Source organism: Phoca vitulina, unplaced genomic scaffold (genome assembly GCF_004348235.1).
Source record: "Phoca vitulina isolate PV1807 unplaced genomic scaffold, GSC_HSeal_1.0 scaffold10, whole genome shotgun sequence".
Lineage (NCBI taxonomy): Eukaryota > Metazoa > Chordata > Mammalia > Carnivora > Phocidae > Phoca > Phoca vitulina.
Genome location: NW_022589713.1, coordinates 19,908,767 through 19,922,374, shown reverse-complemented (window position 1 = coordinate 19,922,374; position 13,608 = coordinate 19,908,767). Strand labels below are relative to the sequence as shown.

At 45.6% G+C, this 13,608-nt stretch overlaps 1 protein-coding gene across 1 annotated transcript in view; it reads left to right on the top strand.

Moving 5' to 3' along the window:
- The window catches only part of IL20RB (interleukin 20 receptor subunit beta), a 41,455-nt gene extending 28,329 nt beyond the window's left edge, over positions 1 to 13,126 (top strand). Inside the window, exons 5-8 of the mRNA XM_032409166.1 lie at positions 1,788 to 1,912; positions 3,643 to 3,793; positions 7,250 to 7,392; positions 12,715 to 13,126. Coding sequence (XP_032265057.1) covers positions 1,788 to 1,912; positions 3,643 to 3,793; positions 7,250 to 7,392; positions 12,715 to 12,822 — 527 coding nt within the window. The 3' untranslated portion in view covers positions 12,823 to 13,126. The remainder of the gene's footprint in view (positions 1 to 1,787; positions 1,913 to 3,642; positions 3,794 to 7,249; positions 7,393 to 12,714) is intronic.
- The last annotated feature ends 482 nt before the right edge of the window (positions 13,127 to 13,608 follow it).

Below are 13,608 nucleotides of genomic sequence, written 5' to 3'. Positions count from 1 at the left end.
AATAGTGTGTGCCTTCCCAAGCCTGCTGGATGGATGAAATAAGTATGTAGAGTCACAGGACAGAGGTTCCTGCCACAATGCCATCAGAAATTTTCCTCTGAACTGAAATGATGTTAGGCCCTTTTCTCTAATTCTACTCTCAATAAATTTGGAGAAGAGAGGATCCAGTTTTAATCATGTTTACTTAAAACTGAAGCTTCTGAACTGAACTGGTTATGTTTTGCACAGTTGGTCTCTGACTTCCCCAGTTCTCCTGTCTCCTATCCAGGCAGCTCTTCAAATGCCAGGAAATGCTCTGCTCTCCAAAAACTCCCTCCGGGAACTGCTTTTCCTCTAAATTCCCCCCTGACCCCAGTGCAGGGGGATTTAACCCAGAACACACCCCACTGCACTTCCCAAGCCAAGGCCAACCATTGGGGTAGCCCTTCTGGTCCCGCAGTGCTTAGATCTGACAGGCCAGTATGGATCCGTCATCAGTAGCCAGGGACTGGAGGCTGCCTGTGTGTGCCCTTCTGTTCTTGGTCTGCTGACGGGAAAGAATCCACAGCGGCTGCTGGCCTCCCTGTTTGGGATCCAACAATGTGAAATATGGGTGTTTGTGCTTAAGCTGTAATTTCTAGAGTTGATTATTGGAATTTGTAAAGCCCTCTGACTTTCTAACATCCCCCTTAGAAATATGAAGTGAAGAATTCTTGGACTGAGAATAGAATGGCCCACCCATCCACAGGCTGCTGATTTCCTAATGCTTGAAAGTCATCAGCAGCCGGTATATATTACTGATCTCTCTGAGCTACAGAGATACACATGTCCCTGCAGGTAATGTTCATTCCTAAGGGGCAAAGAAAGGACCCAACTGTTCAATATAGACCTCAGCTCATGCAGGTGTTTGGCAAGCATTAAGAAATAGCATCTGCTCACTTAGATGGGTCAGGGTGAGGAACAGTTTCTGCCAAAAAAGTAAAAAGAGGAGCGCGGGTTATAAAATTTTAAAACAGAAAGAGATGTTTACCTGAGTATTCAGTCACTTTTCTTGAGTATGTGTGCCTCCTGAAGGAGCAGAAGACTTTACTATGGTCGAGGAGAGGAGTGAAAAAAGAGAATTGTATTTTAAGTCTTTGTCACTTAAAAAAAATTTGCTCATCATTCAAAAAGCATTTACTGAGTACCTGCTAAATACAAGAGAGTATTGGTATACGGTATCCCCCTTATTTGCAGGGGATACATTCCAAGACCCCCAGTGGATGCCTGAAATTGAGAATAGTATCAAATCCTATATATACTATGTTTTTTCCTGTACATACATACTTATGATAAAGTCGAATTTATAAATTGGTCACAGTAAGAGATTAACAACAATAACTAATAATAGAAGAACAATTATAACAATACACTGTAATAAAAGTTATGTGAATGTGGTCTCCTGTCTCAAAGTTATCTTATTGTGCTGGACTGGCCCTCCTCCTTCTTGTGATAATGTGAGATGCTAAAATGCCTAGGGGAGGAGTGAAGGGAATGACGCAGGCACTGTGTATTGACCTTCTGATCATATATCAGAAGGAGGACCATGGGCTTCCCTCCGGATCACAGGTAACTGAAACCCCAGCAAGCAAGATCTCAGATAAGGGGGATGATGGTATAGCTTCTGCATGCTGGGGAGTTCCATCCATACCCCGCCCCCTTCCTTACAACCCCAGCATGTTTCTATTGATGACTTGGTTCTGGTCTCTCAGGACAGAAACCAGCCCTGTCTGGAACTGGCTTTGATTCTCCCCCTGTCTTGCCAACAGCCACCCTCACACCGCCTGTGATGGAGGTCACCAAGGATGGCTTCCACCTGGTTATTAAGCTGGAAGACCTGGGGCCCCAGTTTGAGTTCCTTGTGGCTTACTGGAGGAGGGAGCCTGGTGCCAAGGTGAGACTTCCAGCCTTGGCCTTGGAGTCAGGCCTCAGGGAAGGAGACACAGACCTCTGAGAGGTGGGTGAGGAAAGCTGTCCCCTGAAGTGCTCACTGTCTAGGGGTGGCCTGAGCACGAGCAGGCCTGGGTGCAGGGGGTGGGAAAGGAGAGATGTGAGTACACTGACAATCCTAGAGCCTCCTCTTCAAAGAATTGTGTTGGTCCACCGCAGGCTCAGGTCAGATTTGCTGAAGTATGGGGGTTGCCTCTTTGCCCTAAACTCGAACATAGTACGATTTACAGTACCTCTCAGTGCATTTCTTCTCCCTCCTCAGCCTGGCTTCTCAGCCATTCTCCCTGGCAGGTTTAGGTGGAGCAGACCAGGATGTTCCAGATCATCTAGATGATTTCAAAAGTGTATGAAACTGGCACAAGCCTCTCGAGGGTGTGTATCTGGGTAGGGTGCAGAAGTCGGGGCAGAGAGCCAGGAGCTGGCTTGTGAATAAACCTGTCTGATTATCAGCTAATTGGCCACCCGGAATGCCTAGGTGGGGCACTGCCCATCCTCCTTTGGGATAGTTGGCTGCCGACTGGGTTGGGTGGGATGTCCGCACTCCCAGAGTGATTGGCCAAACAAACAGAAGGGCTAGAGCTTGAGCAGGAACTGAGGGATAGTCAGACCTGTTGGAGACCCTGTCCGAGATGATTTGCAAAGGCTATTCCTGCCAGCACAAGGAAAACGGGCTTTATTATAAGTCTGGATAGGATGCAGTAAGGGGCTTTCACGGAATCTATGAACAGAGCTGGCCTAGGCTACCCCTGACCTCATAGCAGTATCTGGGGTGCAAAGCACATGTCCTCCCACCTACTCGACAGGGATGATCCCCTGAAAGGTGATATGTGTAGGTAGGGCAAGCAATAACAATGGTTTCCGGTACTTACTCCTGCTGGGTCAGGGCCCAGCGGTAGGACAGGACATTGCCAGCCAGGCAGATGGAGTAGTATGGGGGACAGATCAGGACCTGGGCAGGAGGAAGCATGCAGCCCCCTCAGATTCTTTGGGATGGAGCCCACTCCTCAGCCTCGGTAACAGGCAGGGCCAGGGCCGGGAGAGGAGCATGTACCCTGAGTCACAGGGGCTTGGCCCAGATAAGCCTCCACAGGTTCAAACGTGGAGCCCAGGCTTCCGTGGGCGGGTGGAGATGGAGGGGAATACAGATGGATGGACAGGTGGGTAGATGGATGAACGCGGGAGGAGACATAGCCCGCCAGCTCCACTGCTCCTATGCACCGGTCCCCGAGGCAGCACTGGCCATGCCAAGCCCCCAGCTCATCAGGTTTCTGACCTTCAGGTGTTTGTGCAAATGTGACCCTATCAGAGAGGACTTCCCTAACCACTCTGCTGAGTGCCTCCTCCTCTTCCTACCTCCTTGCCCTGCTTCCTTTTGTTTCACAGCCCCATCACCCCCTGACATGTGTCACACATTGTCTGTCTCCCGCCACATCAGCTCCACAAGAACAGGCACTTTTTTTGTTCAGTGCTATATACCTCAGGGCCTATAATAGAAACTGGCATGTAGGAGGTGCTTAATAAATAAATAAATAAGAATGAATGAATAAATGAATGAGAGGGAACATTCTCGATGCATCCCAGAAAGGAAATATCTAGAACTTTCCTTCCTTGGCTCTTCTTGCCCTTTCCTGTTCTGCTCCCCCCAGGCTGTAATTGTTTTCTGGTCTCCTAAAGGAACATGTCAAAGTGGTGAGGAGCAGGGGCATTCCGGTGCACCTGGAAACCATGGAACCAGGGGCTGCATACTGTGTGAAGGTCCAGACGTTCGTGAAGGCCATCAGGAGGCACAGTCCTTTCAGCCAGGCAGAGTGTGTCAAGGTGCAAGGTATGGATGGCCTGCCTGTTCCCTGGAGTCCTGCACAGGCCACAGCCCCTCCTGGTGGATGCTTGGCTGCCTGCTGGGGTCCTTTGGTTCTGAGTTTCCCCTAGGGTTCACTGACCTGCCCCCCAGCCGAGTGGGTGTCTGTGGTGAAAGTGTGGTGAAAGTCTGGTTTACCCCGATGGCAACGGCCTGGGAACCAGAGTGGGCTGGAGGTGCCAGAGAAGCAGCCTGGGGTATGAGAGTCAGACCTTGCAAGGAGGCCCCCCGCTCTATATCATCGCTGCTTTCCGCTGGAAGGGACCTGGTGGAAAGTCTACAGAGTTCTGTTTGACTTAATTTTTCTTCCTTCAATTTTTAATATTTACTTATTTATTTGATTTATTTATTTTAGAGAGAGAGAGCATGAGCAGGAGGGGCAGAGGGAGAGGGAAAGAGAATCCTAAGCAGACTCCGCGCTCAGAGCTGAGCCTGACACAGGATCGATCCCAGGACCCCAAGATCATGACCTGAGCTGAAACCAAGAGTCAGACGCTCAACCGACTGAGCCACCCAGGCACCACATCCCTTGAATTTTTTATAGTCTGAAACCCTACAGTGTTAAAAATTCCTTTGAAAAGAAACAAAACAAAACCCCACATCCCACGATTTTGCTACTCAAATACCACTGACATTTTTGTGTATAACTTTTTCACCTTTAAAGAATTATTATTTAAAAAATTTAGTACTTTCATATGATTCAAAAAATACAAGATACATGTGGAAACTCCTTTCTATTCTTCCCCAATCCTTGCAATTCCAGCCCCTCCCCCATAGGTATTAGCTTCTTGTATATCCTTCTAAAGATTTTTATTTTTATTTTTTTAAAAGATTTTATTTATTTATTTGAGAGAGAACAAGAGAGCACAAGCAGGGGCTGCTGCAGAGGGAGTGGGAGAAGCAGACTCCCTGGGAGCCCGATGTGGGATTTGATGTGGGGCTCAATCCCAGGACCCTGAGATCATGACCTGAGCTGAAGGCAGATGCTTAACTGACTGAGCCACCCAGGTGCCCCATCCTTCTAAAGCTTTTTAAATGCATAAGAAATAAATGAGAGAATATATATATTTCCCTTCTTTTTAGCACAAATGGTACCATATTCTATGCATTGTTCTGGATCTTGTCCTTTTTGCTTTATATATCTTATAGATTTTTCCATATTGATAAAGAACTTTCTCATCCTTCCTTACAACCTCACAGTATATAGTTGTATGGATGGATAACAAATTTAACTAGTCTTTCATTGGTGGGCGTTTCTTTTTTTCCCAATATTTTGCTCTTACAGCCAATGCTTTAATTAATTACCTTGTATATGGATCATTTTGCTGGTGTGTATATATTTGAAGGATAAATTCCTGGAAGTAGAGCTGCTTGGTCAGAGGCATGCACATTTGAATTTGGACCGCTGTTCCCAGACTGCTCTACAAGGTGGTGTGATTGTTCCATCACCGTCCATGTATAGACACACACTGTAGTCGTGTTGCACACACACTCTGTGCTTGCTTTTTCACAAATATCACATCCATCATATTTCCACATGGATTTTCTGATTACTATTTTATGCTACTTTTAAAAATCATTTAGGTCAAGTTTGTTAGCGAATTCAAACAACACAGGGGTGCAGCAGGGAGCCTGTTTCTCCTTCTCCCTCTGCCTGCTGCTCCCCCTGCTTGTGCTTTCTCTCTATCAAATAAATAAATAAACAAAATCTTAAAAAAATAATTCAAACAACACAGAAGTATGTAAAGTGAGAGGTGCATGTTCTCCATTCTCCCCCACACCACGCAGGAGGTTTCCTCTGGCAGGTTTGACATTTAATCCTCCCGTCATTGTGTGATACCAATGCTCACAGGCACAGATGGGACTGTACTGTGCTTACCATTCTGCACCTTACTTGTTTTCACTTAGAAGTATATTGGGATCATCTTTTCATATCAGTACATGTGGATCTACCTCATTTTTTAAAGAAGATGCATAATAAGTGAATTTATCGATGTGCCAAAATAGATGTAACCATCCTCCTACTAATAGATATATTCTGTGCTTTCCAGTCTTGCCACTATATCATGCCGTGGTGAACAAATTGGTTTATATCCCAATTCCCATTTTAATAGCTGACTTCCTGAGCTACCATGCTGATGTCTTATAATATATTAAATCATCTCCTATTTGGGGGTATTTAGATCATTTCTATGTTTTAGGTCATGATGATGATGTTCCTTGATTGATTGATTGATTCATTCATTCAGTGACTACTTATTGAGCATTGACTGTGTGCCAAATGCTGGCCTGGTCACTGGGATGCAGCAGGGAAGTCCTTGCCCTCATAGGAGCTGATCCTCTAGCTGGGGAGACAGGCTACAAACAAGTAAACAAATGAGATGGTTTCACTTGGTGGGACGTGCTATGAACAAAACACACCAGAGCATGCCTGGAGGTGGAGGTATGCCGCTGTGGGTGGACAGAGACTGGTTGTGAGGCTGTTGCCCTAATCCAGATGTTGCTAGGAACTGCTTTATGCATATAATTGTTTCCTTCCTTGAAATTATTTTTTGGAAGCCACTCAGAGGAGTAAATGAAAGGGTGCGAACGTTTGTTTATCTCTTGACGTGTACTGCCGAAGTATTTTCCAAAAGCATTGAGAGAAAGTACAGTGCCCCCGGCCACCTATGTGATACCACCATCTTCTCCGCGGCCTCCTTGGCTGTGCGCCCTTCACATGGTGGGTGAGTAGTCTGACCTAGAGGGGCTGCAGGATTGCTCCACGTTACATAGAACAGAAAGATGGGGACGTAACCGGTCACCCCTTCTGCATCTCCAGATGCTCACACTTGGCACTTTCCGATACATTTACTTAGTAGAATGACCCTGGGCTTTGGAGCCAGGGCTACCTGTGTGACCTGGGGTAAGTCACATGACAATTAGCAGGGGCTCGCTGGATCGCAGTTACCACGTGACTGTTTTCTGAAGTCAGGATTTTCCTCCACAATGTGAGTCAATGCCAAGAGCAAATTGTGAAACACACTTTGTTTTCAGTTACCGCCCAGCTCCCTTCGGTGCTGTTCTCTTCCGGCCCCTCCCCCTCATCCTGCCGGGGCCCTGGCCCTCTGCCTTCCTCCTGGCAGCTGCGCCGAGGTTCGTGCTAACACAGCCAGTGGCTTAACTCCCTTTCCCTTCCCAAGAACAAGAGTTCAATCTCCCCTGGGGCTTTCTGGAAACAATGCCTTCCTCTGGATTCTAAAAAAAAAATGGCTTTAATGGTGGTAATTTTAGTCACTAAGGCATATATCAAATCTCAGGATGTTGGCATCTGCCATCTCAGCCGACGTGCAGAGCCAGCTCCAGGAAAGTGAGAGAGGCCAGGATTGGTGAGTTCCTCTTCACTGTTGTCTCCTAAGATTGCCCTCATCTTTTCATCTCTAGGAGAGACCCTCCCCCTGGCGCTGGCCCTGTTTGCATTTGTTGGCTTCATGCTGATCCTTGTGGTTGTGCCCCTTTCCGTCTGGAAAATGGGGCGGCTGCTCCGGAACTCCTGTTGCCCCGTGGTGGTGCTCCCCGACACCTTGGTAATGGTATTCTTTTTTCCTTTTGGCATGACGCTGACCAGATGCAGTTTGAGCCTTAGTCTGTGGCTTTACAAGCATTTGCATGAAGAGAAGAGAAGAGGATTTATAGAAATTCACTTCTAATCAGTGGGGCTGGGAGAGAACCCCTTTCTCCAGGGAGTGGTGACTGTCCTCAGGCTCCCGTCAGGCCACTGATGCTTGCCCTTAGGACCTGGCACAGCCAGGAGAGCAGGTGTGTTACACCAGCCGGGATGCTCGGCATTTCAAGAGTCACGCGCAGCCTTACTCTTCTAGACTGGCCTGCAAGGATTCTTGGTCCCTTGCCATAATTAAAACAGCAGCTACATCCAGTATGTTCCAACCCAGCATATTCAGTTCATACGCCAAGAGCCTCATCGGTTCCCAGGGCAAAGTGCATTGTGTGAAGCATGCACTGTGGGCACTGGGCCACAGGTTTGAGTCTCCAGTGCAGGTAGGTCCTGTGCCCACCCCAGGGTGGGAGAAAAGCAAAAGCAGGCCTCCAGCAGCTCCCTTTGTTCCATTTTCCTACCTCCTGTGCCCTCCACCCACCCCCAGACCGCAACACATAAAGCAGCACAAAACAAAACTGAGCAAAAACAAAAACAAACCCATCCCTGTCACCTCAGGGATTTCTCACAGTTCTCTCCTGGGAAGAGGGAGGTAGCAGTCGGCTTCTCAGAGGCAACTAGACTCAGAACTGCCTGTAGTTCCTTATCAGCCTGGAGTCACGCTGGAAGGAGTCACTCTTGTGATATCCGCATGGCCCTGAGAGTGAGTGCCATGGTCTCGCTGCACGGGGGAGTAATCCTCCCTGTGACCCATTCTCCAGGACACCCCTTCACCTTGTTATCCTAACGTCATCTCTCTGTTTCTTTCCAGCGCTTCTATGTAGTCGTAACTTTAGCCGACGCTAGGGCAGAGTTAAGCACCAGGCATTGTTCTAAGGCTTTACGTACATTGACTCATTTCATTTTTCCTCTTCCATAATTGCTTACCAATGTGCATTTCATCAGCGCCCTGCCAGCCACTCTGAATGATTAAATGGTTCACTGTTAACCATGAAGGCACCATGGTGTGGTGAACACAGGGGGGCAGGGCAGGCCTTTTCCCCTTCAGCAAGAACCCCAGGGCTAAAAATTGCCAGGACCATTAAAGGATGTGTATTCTGCACTTGTTGGAGTAGTGTTTTATAAATATCAGTTGGGTCAAAGTGTTTGATAATCCCGTTCAGATATTTTGGTATGGTTCTATTAGTCATTGCGAGGGAGACAACAAAATCTCCAACTAGGAGTGTGGATGTGTCTGTTTCTACGTTTGTCAACTTTTCCTTCATGTATTTTGATGCTCTGTTTTGGTTGCGTACATTGTTGACATGTCTTCTTCAGTAATTGAGTCTTTTATCATCACGAAATGTTCCTCTTTATCTCTGGCAATATTCCTTATCCTGTTATCAATATTGCTCTCCACTGTTTACTGTTTGTGTGGCATATCTTCTTTCCACATCTTTACTCTACACGTATCTGTGTCCTCATATTTAAAGTATGTCTCTTGTAGCAGCATATGTTGGTCTTAAAATTTTTTTTTTAAATAAATCCATTCCAATAATCTCTGCCATTTAATTGGAATGTTTGGTTCATTAACACTTAACCCCGGTCCTCTCACTTTCTAACTTTTGTGTTTGTACCTGTATCTGTCACTGTTTGTGGCACCTCAGACTTGCCCTCAGACAAGGAACTGTGAAACTCACCCAGTGATGTTACCTCCTACCAAGTGGCAACTTTTGGTTGCTTGCCAGCGACTTAAGGAAGTTAATTTTATATTCTGATCAGTTTTTATTTTATTTATTTTTATTTAAAAAAATATTTTCTTTATTTATTTGAGAGAGACGGAGATAGCGAGAGAGAGCACAAGCCAGAGGATGGGGAGAAGCAGGCTCCCCACTGAGCAAGGAGCCCAATGAGGGGCTTGATCCCAGGACCCTGGGATCATGGCCTGAGCCGAAGGCAGACGCTTAACCAACTGAGCCACCCAGGCACCCCTTGATCAGCTTTTAAAGTTATTATCTGTAGGAGGATTGGTCTGATTGGTGCTCCTCCACTGTAAGTAGAAGCAGCACCCTGGAGTCAAAGAAGAGGTCCTGGACCAACCCAAAATGATAATGGGAGGGGAGCATCCCTGGCTGAGGTGGTCACAGCTCTTCTTTTCCACATGTGGCAAAAAAAAATTCAGCCTTCCTTAGCTGAACTCCATCAATTAGTCACCTTTTATGGTTTTCCTCTCAACTCTCTTCCTCATGCTTACCCTCTATTCACAGGGTATTCCATTCCTAACACCCTCTCTCATTTTTCTTCTTCTGGGTCTACATTCAGCAGCTCAGCAGAAGTTCCTCCCTACCTCAGGGTCAGGGGCAGTAGAATCCTTCCAGGACCCATAGTGAGTGACAGAGCAAAGGGCCAGGGAGAGAACCATGTAAAGGGTCAGTTGCTTATAGAATTTCAGGTACACAAGAAGAGCCCTTAAATGGCAAGAGCTCCTAGGGATCCGAATACATTATGAGCCACACCCTATACATAGCTTTTGGAGAAAACCTAACAATTTTAGAGGAGACCAGAAACAGGGATATTCTATAAGAGTGTGTGACCACTTTCATCCATTGGAGATAGATACCACTACCCTTGACTACCTTTTGCTTCTCTGTTCTCCTTACCATCCTCCCTACATTGTTCTAGTGTCTGTTCTATGTGCATTTCTTTCCATAAGATTTTTAATTTTTATTGTTTCTCCCTCAATTTTTTAAGTGGACAATTTCTCTGAGTATATGTATTTCCCACAATGCTGTATGAGAAATTGATCACTAGCGTCCATTAAATCCCAAACAGATTCTGGAGCTGTATGTCACCACTACTCCTGCTCTGCCTCAGCCTTGACTTTAGCATAGCGTAGCTGCACTGCAACATTTACCTTAGTTATAGATAATCCTCCAAAGTATTAAAAAGTAACTTCCAGCCATCCTTGCAAAACCCATGCATCTTTCCAATTAAACCATGGGAAATTACCAAGTGGAAATCCTTGACAATTCTTCAAAAATCCCTATTGAGTGTGTGTTTAATTTATCTGTTTGGATTAAACATTTTATGTCCACATCTATAATTTCACGGTTGGTGATGGTTACACTCTGAAATACACCATTAAGATTTTCTTTCCATTCAAATTTATATTACCAAGTAATAGTCTAAAGCAAAGATATATATGCAAAGAAAATTACATCAAGAATGCTCAGTGTATAGTCCCTATTTTAAAGTATTATTTCTTTTCATTGTCTTTCATCCATAATTTCTTTATGGGGATGGAGGCGTTGGTACTGAAGGGTCTCCCTTTCCTTGCTGTGGCTCACTTTATTCTTTCTCTTTTTGCTGTCACATTCCACTATAATGTAGGGAGCAAGTATAAAGATGGCTCCAAGTTAGTCATTCTTCAGTGGGTCATCCCAAGTTTGGCTTTGTGTACTTCATAGGAAGTAGAGTTTGTGAGCTCTGATGCCTCTGAGGCCCAGAGAGGTATACACACACACACACACACACACACAAAGTGTGCACCGCAGTGAACATAATTGGATAGGGGAAGATGGTAGGGACCATGACAAACATGTTTCAGCTGAAGAAGGCAGCTGTTTTTCAGCTCTAGCATGTTGTTGCTAATAGGAAATGTGAGCCAATGCTACCAGATCTCCAAGGTTGTTTTTTTTTTTTAAGATTTATTTATTTATTTTATAGAGAGAAAGAGAGAGAGAGAATGTGTGTGTGTTGGGGAGGGGCAGAGGGAGAGGGAGAGAATCCCAAACAGACTCCCCACTGAGTGCAGAGCCTGATGCAGGGTTTGATCTCATGACCCCGAGATCATGACCTGAGCCGAAATCAAGAGTCAGATGCCCAACTGACTGAGCCACCCAGGCACCCCACCAGATCTCCAAGTTTTAAATGAGAAGCCAGAAATCCAAACATTTATGAGAGATCTCCTGATTTTTTAAATGTTGAAAAGTAATTCAAATAAAAAAATCAACTGAACCTTGCTTGAAAGTTTATTCTAACCTATGGGACAATAGTTTTACATCTTCGGAACTTCTGAGATTATGTGTCTTACTTTCATGTTCTAGAACTACACTGTCCAATATGGTAGCCACTATCCATAGGTGACTCTTAAGCACTTGAAATGTAACTAGTCCAAATCGAGATGTACTGTAAAGTACACATGGATTTAAAAAAAAGCATTAATGTTTTTATATAGATCATAAGTTAAAATAATATTTTAATAATAAAATGCATTATTAAAATTAATTTCACCTGTTTCTTTTTACTTTTTTAAAATGTGCTACTGGAGAATTTTAAATTGTTTATATCGCTCAAATTATGTTTCCATTGGACAGTACTTCTCTAAAGTTAAAAAAAAATAATCAAATAGAATCACTGCAGATTTAGGTGGCTGGTATCCTAAGGATCTGACTGGACCAGCAGCAGTGAGTTATGCTCTCCACACTGACACTCCCCCTCAGTGAAGCCTGTGTGTACGTGGTCCTTCCCTGTTATTTGCTCATGAACACTAGGCCTGAGCTCCACAGCCGCCTCTTTACAAACAAGGATCAAGGGCCCCTGGCTCCATGAAGCTAATGTTTCCCAGGACAGAGGTTGAGGAACCTGTTGTGCCTATTTGCTGTGTCCATGTGCCCCTCTTTGGAGTGATGATGGGAAGGGCCATGGGAAAGAACTGTAGAAGAACCTAATGAATTTGGTGGGGGTGAGCAGGCTAGCAACAGTGGGGAGAGTCTCTCTGAAATGTTGACACCTGCCTTTTATTGGGGTTGCTGAGAGAAGATGGTAGGAACATGAATATGAGTGGGAAGGGACTCCTGTTCATGGAGTCCCATCTCTGGACTGGGCACACTGCCATGTGCTGTACATTGAGCATCTCACCCCAGGTCATTATTTTCAGAGTTCTCTGCTGGAAGAAGGTTAGATTTTTTTGACCAGAATTACCTTCTGGGCTTTTGTGGGGCAGCGTCCCAGAGAGAGGAGCACTGACATAGCAGGGCCCCAAGAGATCTGCCGGTCACTGAACTGGGGGATGAGCAAAGTCAATGTTGGAAGCCCCTGAACCAGGGATTAGAACTGTCTTTGGGGTTTTTTGCTGCTTGAAAGTTAACCAAGTAGCTGGGATTTCTGTGACATTCTCTGTAATTGTGACTACTACTCTACTGCTGCTACCATTCCTCTAATGAATAGTGATGAAAATTATTTTTTTTTCCAGAAAATCACCAATTCACCCCAGAAGTTAATCAGCTGCAGAAGGGAAGAGGTGGAAGCCTGTGCCACCGCCGTGCTGTCTTCTGAGGAACCCTTCAGGGCCTGGCTCTAGCAGGCTGGGGAAGGTCTCCGTTGAAATTGAGAATCTGATTGGCACGGCACAGGAGCCATGAGGGGAAAGGCCCTGTAGCTGTTTTCCACCACCAGCAAAGGACAAGAAAAGCAAGAAGAGCCTGCTGTGTCCATGTCTAGAGGCAACTGTCAGAGGCAGACTGGTTTGGCAGACACAGCACTGAGGGGGGTCAGGAGATGTGACCTCTAGAACTAGGTCTGTCTGCTCTTCACTGACTGAATGACCCTGGAGAAAGTAGCTTGGTTTCTCTGGTCCTCAGTTTTCTCATCTGTAAAATGGGGGAATTAACCATACAACTGTGAAACCACTATATATATCCGGCACTTGCAGAGCTTTGGGAAACTGGCAGTACTGTACATTGTGATTGGTTCAACTTTTCTGCAGAGCAGGATATAAATTGTAACAAGAATGATAAAAACTCTTTACACCAGTTGGCTTGGAGAGCCCACTTTCCTAGAGGAAACCTTGATGAGGAAAGGAAGGCTGGGTACAACAGTGTTGACTTCACTTCAAGCCAAATGCCTGTGCAGGGGTTAATGGCTCAGCCAGCTCTACAATACATGACCTAGAAGGAGGCCACAGGCCCGTGGAAAATGGGACGTGCTGTGCATACATGAGATACCGTAAAGGGTAAATAACATATGCCCACTGAAGGCAGCAGGTAGAACGTGTGTGTTCGAGGAGAGGAGAATACAGAGGGATGTCGATAATAAAAGTGGTGTTTGCTGTGTTCCTTTCACCTGTAGAGTTGTTAAAGTATAGAAT